General features: G+C 44.6%; 1 protein-coding gene across 1 annotated transcript in view; it reads right to left on the bottom strand.

Moving 5' to 3' along the window:
• Window positions 1–12361, bottom strand: part of LOC126484945 (cytochrome P450 4C1-like) — a 299145-nt gene that overhangs the window by 81393 nt on the left and 205391 nt on the right. Inside the window, exon 4 of the mRNA XM_050108545.1 lies at window positions 6775–7048. Within this exon, the coding sequence (XP_049964502.1) occupies window positions 6775–7048 (274 nt within the window). The remainder of the gene's footprint in view (window positions 1–6774; window positions 7049–12361) is intronic.

The raw sequence follows: 12361 nt of genomic DNA, 5'->3' as shown, positions 1-12361 counted from the left end.
CAGTTATCTTGTTTAAGAGCATGCTGAAAAGTTTTCGTCTTGACTTGTAGAAATTCTTGTACGTACTCTACAAATTAAAGTCTCTTTGTTATATTCATAATGTTGTCTCTTTTAGTTGTTTCAGTGACGTCGTGTTGCCTGTGCAACTCCTTCTCTTATCTTGATCACAGCTATCTTACCAAGTTCATTGCCTTAAACTCTGAGTAAACTGTGTAGCCTATATGTAACACACCAATCCTTCTACAACTGCGAAAAAGACCGATTTTCTGTTTAAATGTTTACAATACGAAACAATGTTTCATTCAAATTCAATAAATTTTTTTCCTTCTGCAGGCATTTATTAATCCATCGAATCTCTGTAGAACTGTAAACAGGTCGTATTCTAACATTTCCCCATTTAAGTATTGACTTATTATAGCTTTTGAGTACCTAACTGTTTCAAATTTGTCTTGATTCCCGTGATTAATACTTTTACTACTGTTGTTCCTTCTTTCAAGCCTGTGTCTGAAAATTCTTAATATCCTGTAATTAATACTTTGGAGTATGACTGAAGTAGTTGATACTCATGTATCACTTTCACAGCTGCTAGGTGTTCAATTCGGCTATTTCGATGTATTGCCATTCTATACACTGTGCTTTGTAGACCGCAAACATCTAGTTCTGTATTCAATACATACCTTTTTTTCTGTTCCTTTACGATTATTTAACATTTAGGGGAAACTGCAGAAAATCAATTGTATGTACTATACCAGGGGCTTAAAATGGTTTCACTGCCATCTCGTTCACCATTCCTAGAGGTAGTAGATTCGGTTCCCTAACTGCTGGTCGAGCGCATACCGAATTTCTGACAGTAGTCAAAACTGTTTGAAAGTCTTGTCTCATTCCTAATCTACACTATTTGACCAAAGGTATCCGGACACCCCAATGTACTGAACAATTGTTCAATAGGCAGTATAAAAGGCAGCGGGGAGTATTGTATAGTTGGTAGAGAGGCGGTAACAATGGAATGGGTCGGTCAAGAGAGTCGTCATTGGATCTTCACTGAGTAACAAATCCATCAGGAACATTGTAGTCCCGCTAAATCTGCCCATGTCGGCTGTCGGTGAAGTGCTTTTGAAGTAGAGACGCGAAGGAACAGCCACATGTAAATCAAAACCAGGCAGTTCTCATCCTACTGACGTAAAGGGACAGCCGAGCATTGCGAAGAGTAACTGCAAAAAAATCGAATGATATTAGCGAAAGGGATCACTCGTGAGTTTCAGAGTGTCAGCAGCAGTGCAGCTAGCCCAATGACAGTGCGTAGGGAGTTTGGGACACAATTGTCGAGCAGCTTCTCGTAAGCCACACATTTCCTTAGTCAATGTTAAGCGACGTTTGAGGTGGTGTAAAGGGCGATGGCACTGGACAGTGGATGACTGCGAACCAGTGTTTTGGTCATAGATAAAATCTATGAACGCTACAAATAATTCAGTACCTTCTCTTGCTGACAGTACGAGTAATGTAACTGATGATGATAAACACAAGGCCGAAATTCTAAACCTAGCATTCAAAAACTCGTTTGCGGTAGAGGACTGCAGCACCATTCCTCCTTTCAACTATTAAACAAACGCAAGGATGGCTGACATGGTGTTTAGTGTACCTGGGATTGTAAAACAGTTAAGATCCTTAGACGCTAGGAAGGCATCTGGCTCAGATGGTATCCCCGTAAGGGACTGGAAGAAGGCCCAGGTCATAGAAATCTTAAAAAGGTTCGAAATGGCTCTGAGCACTATGGGACTTAACGTCTGAGGTCATTAGTCCCTTAGAAATTAAAACTACTTAAACCTATCTAACCTAAGAACATCACACACATCCATGCCGGAGGCAGGATTCGAACCTGCGACCGTAGCGGTCGCGCGGTTCCAGACTGAAGCGCCTAGAACCGATCTGACACTCCGGCCGGCTCTAAAAAAGGGTAGAAAATCGGATGCACTTAATTATTGGCCAGTTTCAATGACATCGATTTGTTGTAGAATCATGGAACATATTTTGTGTTCAGACATAATGACCTTTCTAGAATCTGAGAAGCTCATCTGCAGAAACCAGCACGGTTTTAGGAAACAGCGATCATGAGAGACACAGCTGGCCCTCTTTGTGCATGAGATACAACAGGCTCTAGATACTGGCTCCCAGGTTGATGCCATATTTCTCGACTTTCGAAAGGCGTTCGCCTCAGTTCCGCACTGTTGATTGCAACAAAAAGCACGCGCTTACGGTCTATCCGATGACATATGCGGTTGGATAGAAAGTTCTCTAACAGACAGGGAGCAGTATGTCGCCCTGAACGGGGTGACGGGGTGACTTCAACAGAAAGAAGCGTAACTTCAGGTGTGCCCCAGGGCAGCGTAATAGGTCCACTGCTTTTTACGATATGTAAACGATCTGGTTGATGGTACTGACAGAGGCGTTAGACTGTTTTCGGATGATGTTGTAGTCTACAGGAAAGTAGTATTACATGAAAGATGTGAACAAATCAATGAGGATTTGCAGACAATTAAAGCATGGTCTAATGACTTGCAGTTATCTCTCAATATTAGTGAATGTAGCGAACTGCATAGAAAAAGGCCAAAAGCCCCATTAATGTACGAGTACAAAATAAATGCCCAATCTTTGGAAGCGGTAACATCCGTCAAGTACCTGGGTGTGACTATTCGAAATGATCTCAAATGGAATGATCAGATTACACAAGTAACGGCTAAGGCAAACTCTAGATTGCCGTTTATTGGTAGAATCCTGAAGCGACGTAGTCCTTCAACAAAGGAAATAGCTTACGATACGTTAGTTCGTCCAGTCTTAGAGTATTGTTTGTCTGTATGGGACCCTTACGAGTTGGGTCTGATTCAAGAGATTGTGAAGGTCCAAAGAAGAGCGGCAAGATTCGTGACTGGTATATTTAGCCATCGCGAGGGCGTTACAGACCTCATAGAAAGTTTGAAGTGGGACACTCTTGCAGATAGCCGGCGCGCTAAACGGAAGGGGCTGCTCACTAAATTCCGAAATCCGATCTTAACCGAGGATGCAGAGCACATATTATTACCACCAACTTCCAAATCGTGCAATGATCACCATCCAAAGATAAGGGAAATTAGAGCTCGTACGGAGGCGTTCACACAGTCGTTTTGCCCTTTAGCAATCCGCGAGTGGAACAGATGGGAGGAAATATGACTTTGGCACGAATTGTGCCCTCCGCCTCACACCGCTTGGTGGCTAGCGGAGTATATATGTAGATGTAGATATGTAGATGTAGCAATCCGGTTGAAGGGACTGGGTTTGGCGAATGTCTCGCGAAAGTTAGCTGCCATCATGTGCTGTTTACAGAGGAAGTGGTGTTACGGTGCGGGAGCGTTTTACTTGTCTGAAGTGTAGTGTCCATGCGGCGCTTAAGTTAGTGGTAAAGGAGGAAGGGTATGAACAAGCATTTCGGAGATAATCATTGTGTAAGCATGGCAAGGCACCATGTCATAAAGCAGCATCTGTGAAGTAAGGCAATGATTTGTTGACAGCAAAATTAATGAAATGAACTCGCCTTCCAAGAGACTAGACCTGAACTCATTGGAACACCTTTGATATTGATTAGAACGTGGACTTAGCTCCAGACCGCAGCGTCAACATCACCACCTTCTCTTGTTTCCGCTATTGATGGAAGAATAGCATTCCTCGACAGACATTCAGACAACTCATGGTACCTAGCAGAGTTGAAGGCGTCATGAAGGCGAAGGGAGAACTCCACCCGAACTAATGTCCACTAACACGTATCAGGATACTTTTGATCAGATAGTGTATTCGATGTTCCTGCTCGATTCTTTTCCGCCCGACTGACTATCAAAACCCGCTTGGTCGTTTCTAAAGACCTTAAGCTGTTTAGCGAGCAATTCACTCCATGTTGGAGATGACGGAATACTATAGCTTTCTCATCCACTCATGAAACCCTTGTAGCTGACAGGGTCATATCTGCAGGTAAGCGGGCGGCGTGCTGACCTCTCTGGGGAGTAATAGTCACTGTGAGGAAATTCCTGTGAAGTGTGGCGCATGATTACTATGCGTTCTGTTTCTGCTACTACTTCCATCCAACTTACGCTTTAGTCCAACTCTTTTACGAAGCTTTGGGACGAGTATAGATGGACGTGGGTGACGTTCACCGTAGATTCCCGTGAAAAAGAATCTGGTGTATTCGTCTCCCTAACACTATAAGCATTTGCGGAGTCTTGAATTGGCTTGAAAATGTCTTACCGCACTGATGTCTTACGAGAGTCATTAACAGCCGTGGCAAGTAATGTACCTAATGTCAGATTAATAAATGTTTTACCTGGAAGAGCAACATCAAGTCAACATGAATGATGCAAAAGTTCTTAATAAATCAATATTTATAAATAAATTGCAAAAGCCATTGTACCAATTAGGTTTTTGAAAGACAAGATGATGTCGAGAAATACGAAGAATGAGAACTCTAGAACTGCCGTATAGTCCGGTGTATCGTTCTTCACATTGTTTCAAGTATCTACCGACTGAAGCCTGAGAAACGGTAGGGTCTCAGGCGGGTAGCGAAGCATGACAGAGAACCTTCCACGATTTTGACAGCTATATCGTAATGTTCCTGATCCTTATCACTAGATATCCAATGTGTACTATTACAATCATGCGAATAATTATCTAGAAATGCTGGATGACCAGTTATATAGCAAGACTCTAATCTGAGGAGCATTCCAATAAGTAATGCCACACATCTTTATCTGGAAGCGGATTGATTCTATTCAGGATTCCAATAAGCCATATTATTCCCCACTCTTCTGGTTACAAAAATCCAATTTTTCGATGCAATCTTCGTTTAATGCGACAATCTTAGGCCACCTTACTGAGAAGGCCTGTATGTCCACACGGTTGTGTCGGCCCGGTACCATTTTACCGGTACACGTCACAACCTGCGACTTACTGCATCAATGACCTCCCATCATCAGCCTCGTAACGCGCAAGTTATTGCTCACAGATAGTCCTTCGTTGCTATTTGTGGTGTTTTGTAAGCGGCGACAAACCCAACGGGCAAACTCCTCTGAGTACCCCAACTGGTGGACGAGTATGTCAACACTACCAAATGAAATGTACAGTTGCGAAGCAAGGTGCTTGACTGTGATTCGTCGACCACCTATATAGAGTGTGTCCGCACGTTCCGACATTTCAGGAGTCACAGCTGTGTGCGGCTGACCAGCGCAATGGAGATCAGACAGGTCTGCGCGACCGCGTTGCCGTGGTGACGGGCGCCTCGCCCAACGACTCACCGTGCTCCTGTTCACTGCCTGGTCTCCTTAGAGATTCTGCAAACGCCTATGAATATCTTCGGTGCTTTGGTTTTCCGCCAAAAGAAACCCAATGCGCGAACTAACGCAGTTTCATGAATCTATAGATGCTGAACGAGGAATATTCCAAGATGTCCCACAAAACGTTCTGCATCTTTTCAACTAAAACTGGCTAAGAAAAAAACTGTTTTGCATCACTTATTGAATGCGCTTCCCACAAGACTGTATTGGATGTGGAAACAGACTATAATATGGATGTTGATACTGAAAGGCTATTCAAGATACTAAAATACCAACTTCGTCTCGAGCCTGGTATCAACCACCCAATGAATAATTGCTATGAAAGATAGAATACATCTAGAACGGGTCGTTTACTGTGCTGCGAATTGTGCACTGTTTTGAAACTTACTGGCAGATCAAAACTTTGTACCTGACTGGGACTCAAAATCGCAACCTCGCCTATGCCCCATCATGCAGGGGAACACAAGCGTCAACATAAACACCACTAGGGGATTAGGTATTAGGCTTGTCTGAGGGGCTGACTGCTGACTACATGGCTGTACGCGGAGTAATGTACGATCGTGCGACATGTGATCAGCCTGTTGCCAACCGCCCCAACTGCTAGTAGGTGAATCCCGGTAATTCCGCTGCTTCTTTATTCGAACAGCCCCTCATTTAGCCTCAGAAGGCTAGACACCGGTACAGACATACCGTACCTCAGAGAACTCCTGAAGAAGTACCGGGAACCGAACCCGAATTCTACCACACACAAGGCAGCGATGCCAACAATTTTTCATTTTTTGCTTCTTAGTTTTTCGTCATTTTCCGTCATTAGATCTGTTCAAAATGGTTCAAATGGCTCTAAGCACTATGGGACTTGACATCTATGGTCATCAATCCCCTAGACTTAGAACTACGTAAACCTAACTAAGGACACCATACACATCCATGCCCGAGGCAGGATTCGAACCTACGACCGCGGCAGTCGCGTGGTTCCGAACTGAAGTGCCTAGAACCGCTCGGTCACAACGGCCGGCCATTAGGTCAGTGCGGTTGTTGTATGAAACATCTTCAAGTTCAACTTCACTCAGTTTTTTATTACGGAGTATTGCCAGAGACCTGACTGAACATACTGGACTACCGAGCTGCCAACCATTCGACTGTGGACGTAATTGCAACATAACATCTGAGAAGTATGAAATGTAGGAGAGAGGTACAGGTGGAGTGAAGCTATGACAGTGGATCGTGAGTCCTGCCTCGATAACGCATTCGGCTGTGGAGGAAGTTGCAACACAACATCTGCGAAGTATGAAAGGTAGGAAGGAGGTAAGAGTATTTGCCTGGAAAAGGCGAGGTACCGGGTTCGAGTCCCAGTCCGGCTCACAGTTTTAGCTTGTCAGAACTGTTCCTGCCCTGCAGACGGCGGCCTCTTGCTGGTACGTACCCTGGCGTGCAGCGTCTGGACGGCCCTCATGTAGTCCTTGACGAAGCCGAGGCCGTCGGCGCCGCCCGCCAGCAGGCTGCAGCCCACCACTGAGCCGGCCACCTGGTCGAGCGTGCAGGCGGCCAGGTGCCCCAGCGTCTCCTGCTCAGCTCCTGCTGCTGAGGCTTCGTCGCTCCACAGAGGTCGCATCGCCGACACCAGCGTCTCGGCGGCCTTCTGCAGCCACGCGTACTGCTCCTGCAGCCACTGCGTCTTGTACACGCGGCTCAGCAGCCTGCAACCGTCAACTGGCCCTATTAACAGAGGCTACGGCTACCCTAACAACTAGTAACGAGCTAAACTATTAACTACAGGTAACAGGTTACACAGTCCGAGCACCAACCAGGTAACACACGGTTCAGTCCCATTAATGTGATCACTGTCTGTGTTCCACATCAACATGCAACAACCACTCAAGACGGCTGGTGACATCACTAGCAGTGGAGGATATATAAAACGTCTCGGGGGACGTACAAAACAGTGCAGTAATGCGGAAACAGAGTGATTAGTGTGAAGTCCGAAAGGGCGTGATCATTGGCCTCCTGGCCAAGGATGGAAGCATTTCCGAAACAGCAAAGTTTGTAAACTATTCGCGTGCCACCGTGGTTAAAGTATTCCATGCATTGACAGCTCTCATTGAGACAGTAACAGATGAGGTATGGTCATTAACTGTATGTTTATGGACACGGTTGCTCCTGTCAGCCATTTTGTCTGTAGTTCGTGTTCTATTGGCTGGAGTAGCTGCCTCTGGATCAAGGGGTCCCAGGTTCAATTCCCGGCCGAGATGGGGATTTTCTCTGCCTGGGAACTGGTTGTTTGGGTTGTCCTCATTATTTCCTCATCATCATCACCGTCATCATTCGTCACGTGGTTAGATTGGACTGTGTAAAACATTGGAGTGTGTAAAAATTGGGACTTTGTATGGGCGCTCATGACTGAGCAATTGAGCACCCCACAAACCAAACATACGGAAGCAAAATATGGGTAATGGAATGTAGTCTAATTAAATCAGCCGATGCTGAGGGACATAGATTACCAGATTAGGCATTAAAACTAGTAGATGGGCTTAGCTATCGTTTTGCTATTTTGGGCAGTAAAATAACCGATAATGGCAGAAGTAGAGAGCATATAAAATATAGGGTAAGAAAAGCGTTCCTGCAGAAGAGAAGTTTTTTAACATCAAATATATCTTGAAGAGTTCAGAAGTGGTTAAAGTATACCATGCGTGGACAGCCCTCATTGAGACAGCAACAGATGAGGTATGGTCATTAAGTTTGTGTTTATGGACACTGTTGCTTCTGTCTGCCATTTTGTCTGCAGTTCGTGGTCTAGTGGCTAGAATTGCTGCCTCTGGATCACGGGGTCCCAGGTTCAATTTCCGGCCACGTTGGGGATAATCTCTGCCGAGGGACTGGATGTTTGAGTTGTCCTCATTATTTCGTCATCATCATCATCACCGTCATCATTCGTGACGTGGCTAGATTGGACTGTGTAAAACATCGGAGTGTCTAAAAATTGGGACTTCGTATGGGCGCTCATGACTGAGCAACTGAGCGCCCCACAAACCAAACATCATCGTCAGCCATTTTGTCTCCACATCAGCCCATCTTACTTTGCACTGATTCCACACAACCGATTGGCACATACACACAACCGGACTTCCATTTATTAAAGCAGCGGTGGAGTCTTATATGACCGCTCTGCGCTAGTTCTATTCCATCAGTAGCGCTCCAAAGTGACCAGTGTGTCCCTTTAAGGAGTGACTGATAATATGGTCATTCAGCAAGAGTAAAATGGAGGAAGCGAAAGGTACAACTTCTACAGAAACCAGATGGCAGTTGTAAAAGTCTAGGGACACGGAAAGGAAGCATTGGTTAAAAAGGGAATGAAACAGCATTGTAGCCTATCCTCGATGCTAGTCAATCTTTACCTTGGACAAGCAGTAAACTAAAGCAAAGAAAATTTGGAGGAAGAACTACAGTTCATGGGAAGAGGTAGAAACTGTAAGTTTCACCGATGGCACTGTAATTCTGTCAGAGACAGCAAAGCACTTGGAAGAGCAGTTAAACGGAATGAACAGTGTCTTGTGAAGAGGATATAAGATTAACATCAACGGAAGCAAAATACGGGTAATGGAATGTAGTCTAATTCAATCAGCCGATGCTGAGGGACGTAGATTACCAAATTAGACTTGAAAACTAATAGATGCGCTTAGCTATCGTTTTACTATTTGGGCAGTGAAATAACCGATAATGGCCGTAGTAGAAAGCATATAAAATGTATGCTAAGAAAAGCGTTCCTGCAGAAGAGAAATTTTTTAACATCGAATATAGCTCGAAGAGTTCATAAGTCTTTTTTGAAGTTATTTATCAGGTTTGTTGCCTTGTGTGGAAGTGAAACGTGGACGATAAACAGTTCAGACAAGTAGAGAATAGACGTTTCTGAAAAGGGACACTTTATAAGAATGCTGAAGGTTAGATGGGTAGATCATGTAACTACTGAGGAGGTACTGAACAGAACTGGGGAGAAAAGGCATTTGTGTCACAGCTTGACTAAAAGAAAGGGTCCGCTGATGGGGTGCATTTTGAGACATGTAGGTATCATCAATTTAAGGAAGTGTGTGTGTGGGGAGGTGGGTGGGAGGGAAGAGGTTCAAATAGGTGTCGGCTGCAGTTGTTATCTGGAGTTGAAGAGGCTTGTACAGGATAGTGTAAGATGGAGAGCTGCATAGAATCAGTCTTCGATCTGAAGACAACAACAGAACACAACAATAGGTTATTTATTACCTGTTATGTATTTTAACTGTACAATACTTTAATCATGGGCGATAGTTTGAATTACTAAGTACGTGGCCGTCCGTGTAAGCTTATTTTTGTGAAATATGCTGTGTAGCCCGCGATTTTGCGCTTCTTCTTTGTTGTACATCCGTGAAGGAATGAAAATCGTTATGTTTTTCCGCAGTGAGCCGATGGATGCTATTAATGTTGTTAAGAATGTGAAAAACCAAATTCTAAGCTCCCTTCGCAATGACGACGAGTTGTTCCTGTCACTTCAATGGTGATGTAGTAGGGGTACAATAATTAGGAGTCGGTGTTACGCTCAATCCACAAGGTGTGACTGGCGTGTGTGGCGGGCAGGTATCCTCCCTTCGCCTGTCGTCACAGACAGCTGCCTGGGCACGCTGCCATACACACTACGCTGGATTCGAATGGAACAACCGGGTTCATATGTTGTAGATAAGTGTCGCAGAACTGCAAATTGTGTGCCACTAAACCACTGTTACCAACAGAACACTTACAGAGAAGCAAAGGAAGAAAGTATTATCTTGTTTTCAGCACCTCACTTAAACTTCTAACTTACATTGTTCTTTAAATTGTTCTAATGTTTTCAGTGCTATTTGGAACATTGATTATAATTACTAAGTGTCATAATGCTACAGTTTGCCAAAAAAGTAATTTTAGTGTAGTGCTATTCACACTGGTATGCAATACCTAAGGATGGAGATAACTTTTGCATGACGTGTCACTGACAAGAAACATAGAGATCAATGATGAAATTTGCGCCATAAATTGAAAGACCAGCTGCAATATAGTTCAAAAAGTAAATGAAGAAGAAGGAAAACGTAATGAGACGAAGAGAAACGACACTTTTATTCAAAGGCAATAATTATGCTGAAGTCAGGGAATTCATAATGTTTCTCTGTACAAGACATCCGTTCATCATGGACAGCGACGCATGCTCTGCCACATGTTTCCTAGCTCGCTGCTAGGTTGTTAAAGAGTCCTTGTGTTACGCCTCTCGCTCTGAGCACTATGGGGCTTAACATCTGAGGTCATCAGTCTCCTAGATGGTTCAAATAGCTCTGAGCACTATGGGACTTAACATCTGAGGTCATCAGTCCCCTAGAACTTAGAACTACTTAAACCTAACTGACCTAAAGACATCAGACGCATCCATGCCCGAGGGAGGATTCGAACCTGCGCCCGTAGCGGTCGCGCTGTTCCAGACTGAAGCGCCTAGAACCGCTCGGCCACAACGGTCGGCTTTCATTCCATCGTCAGTGCGATTGACAACTGCTCTATGGTCGTTGGTGCATGTGAATGTACTACAATACGCATCCTAAACACACCCCACACATACTCCATCAGATTTAAGTCGGAAGACGCCGAATATCCTCTCGTTCCAAAAGGTCCTCGACCTGCGCTCATCGAAGCGGGAGCGTATAGACATCCATAAAAATGAAGTGAGACCCAAATTCATCCCTGATAAGACTCACATGGAGAAGACTACAGCGTCACAATAACATTGACAACTGAGAATGTCATGTCCAAAGAAATGGAGGTCAGTATGCCCAAGCAACATGATGCCTTCCAACTTCACACCGGCTGGAAAACCAAAACACCATTTTCGACAATGTTGGATATCGGCAGGTATAGTGTTGCTTGAACGTCCTGACCTCCACATCTGTGAACACGGTAAACTCAGCAGTCAACGTTATTCTGAAGCTGTATTCATTGCCAATGTCAGTCTTTTTAGAGGTGCATTCCGCCCAGACTTCACTTTTATGGGCGGCAATGCACGACCGCACGGAACAGCGGAGAAGGCACATACCTTGGCATGATAGGTTATCCGGTGTACGGACTTTGCTGATCGTCCCCCCGACTTAAATCCCTCGGAGCACGTATGGGACGCGTTGAGGAGACGTACTGCGGCATGTTCACACGCACCAACAACTATCCGCGGCAGTCAACAGCACTGGTGAAGGAATGGAAGGTCTCACCACGAAAACTGCTTACTAAGCTTTTGGCCAACAAGAGAGCACGTTTCAGAGCAGGCACTGGCGTTCGTGGTGGTCAGAAACTGTGTTAAGAACAACGTCCTGTCTTTTGTAATGCTCAGGGGACAATGGTAAATAACGCTGACTACATTGTAATTACTGTCTTTGAACAAAAGTATTATCTCTGTTTGTCTCACTGCAAATTAGTTTCAGTTACCTTTTGCACCGTACTGTAACAGTTCTTTACATATATGGCGCAAGATTCGTCGAGTTACGTTACTTGCCATTGGTATATCATGTACGAGGGCTATTCTAAAAGTATGGACCGATCGGTCGCGAAATGGAAACCACTATAAAAATCAAAGATGTTTTATTTGCAAGAGTTTGCTACAACTTCCAGGTACTTGTATACATAGTCGGTGTTCCGACTTAGACATCTGTCGTAGCGTTGTACAAACTTTCCAGTACCATCGTCATAGAAGGCCTGTGCTTCTCACCAATTCTCTGCGCTGGTCTACAATTCGTTGTCAGTGCTAAAAGGCTGTCTTCATAGCCAGCGGTTCACGTGAGCAGGCATGAACCTCAGGGAGAACTAATTACAGGCTGTATTGTGGGTGATCAGACATGTCCCATCGAAAACGCTGCAGGAGCATCTTCATTTTCCCTGCAGAGTGCGGCCGAGAATTGTCATGTAGAGCGAAATACATGACAGTTATATTATGTGGGTTGCATAGGTTCAGGTGAAGTCTTTCGACAGGCCCTCATACTTGA

This window comes from Schistocerca serialis, chromosome 6 (genome assembly GCF_023864345.2).
Source record: "Schistocerca serialis cubense isolate TAMUIC-IGC-003099 chromosome 6, iqSchSeri2.2, whole genome shotgun sequence".
Taxonomy (NCBI): domain Eukaryota; kingdom Metazoa; phylum Arthropoda; class Insecta; order Orthoptera; family Acrididae; genus Schistocerca; species Schistocerca serialis.
This window is presented reverse-complemented; position numbering and strand designations above follow the sequence as displayed.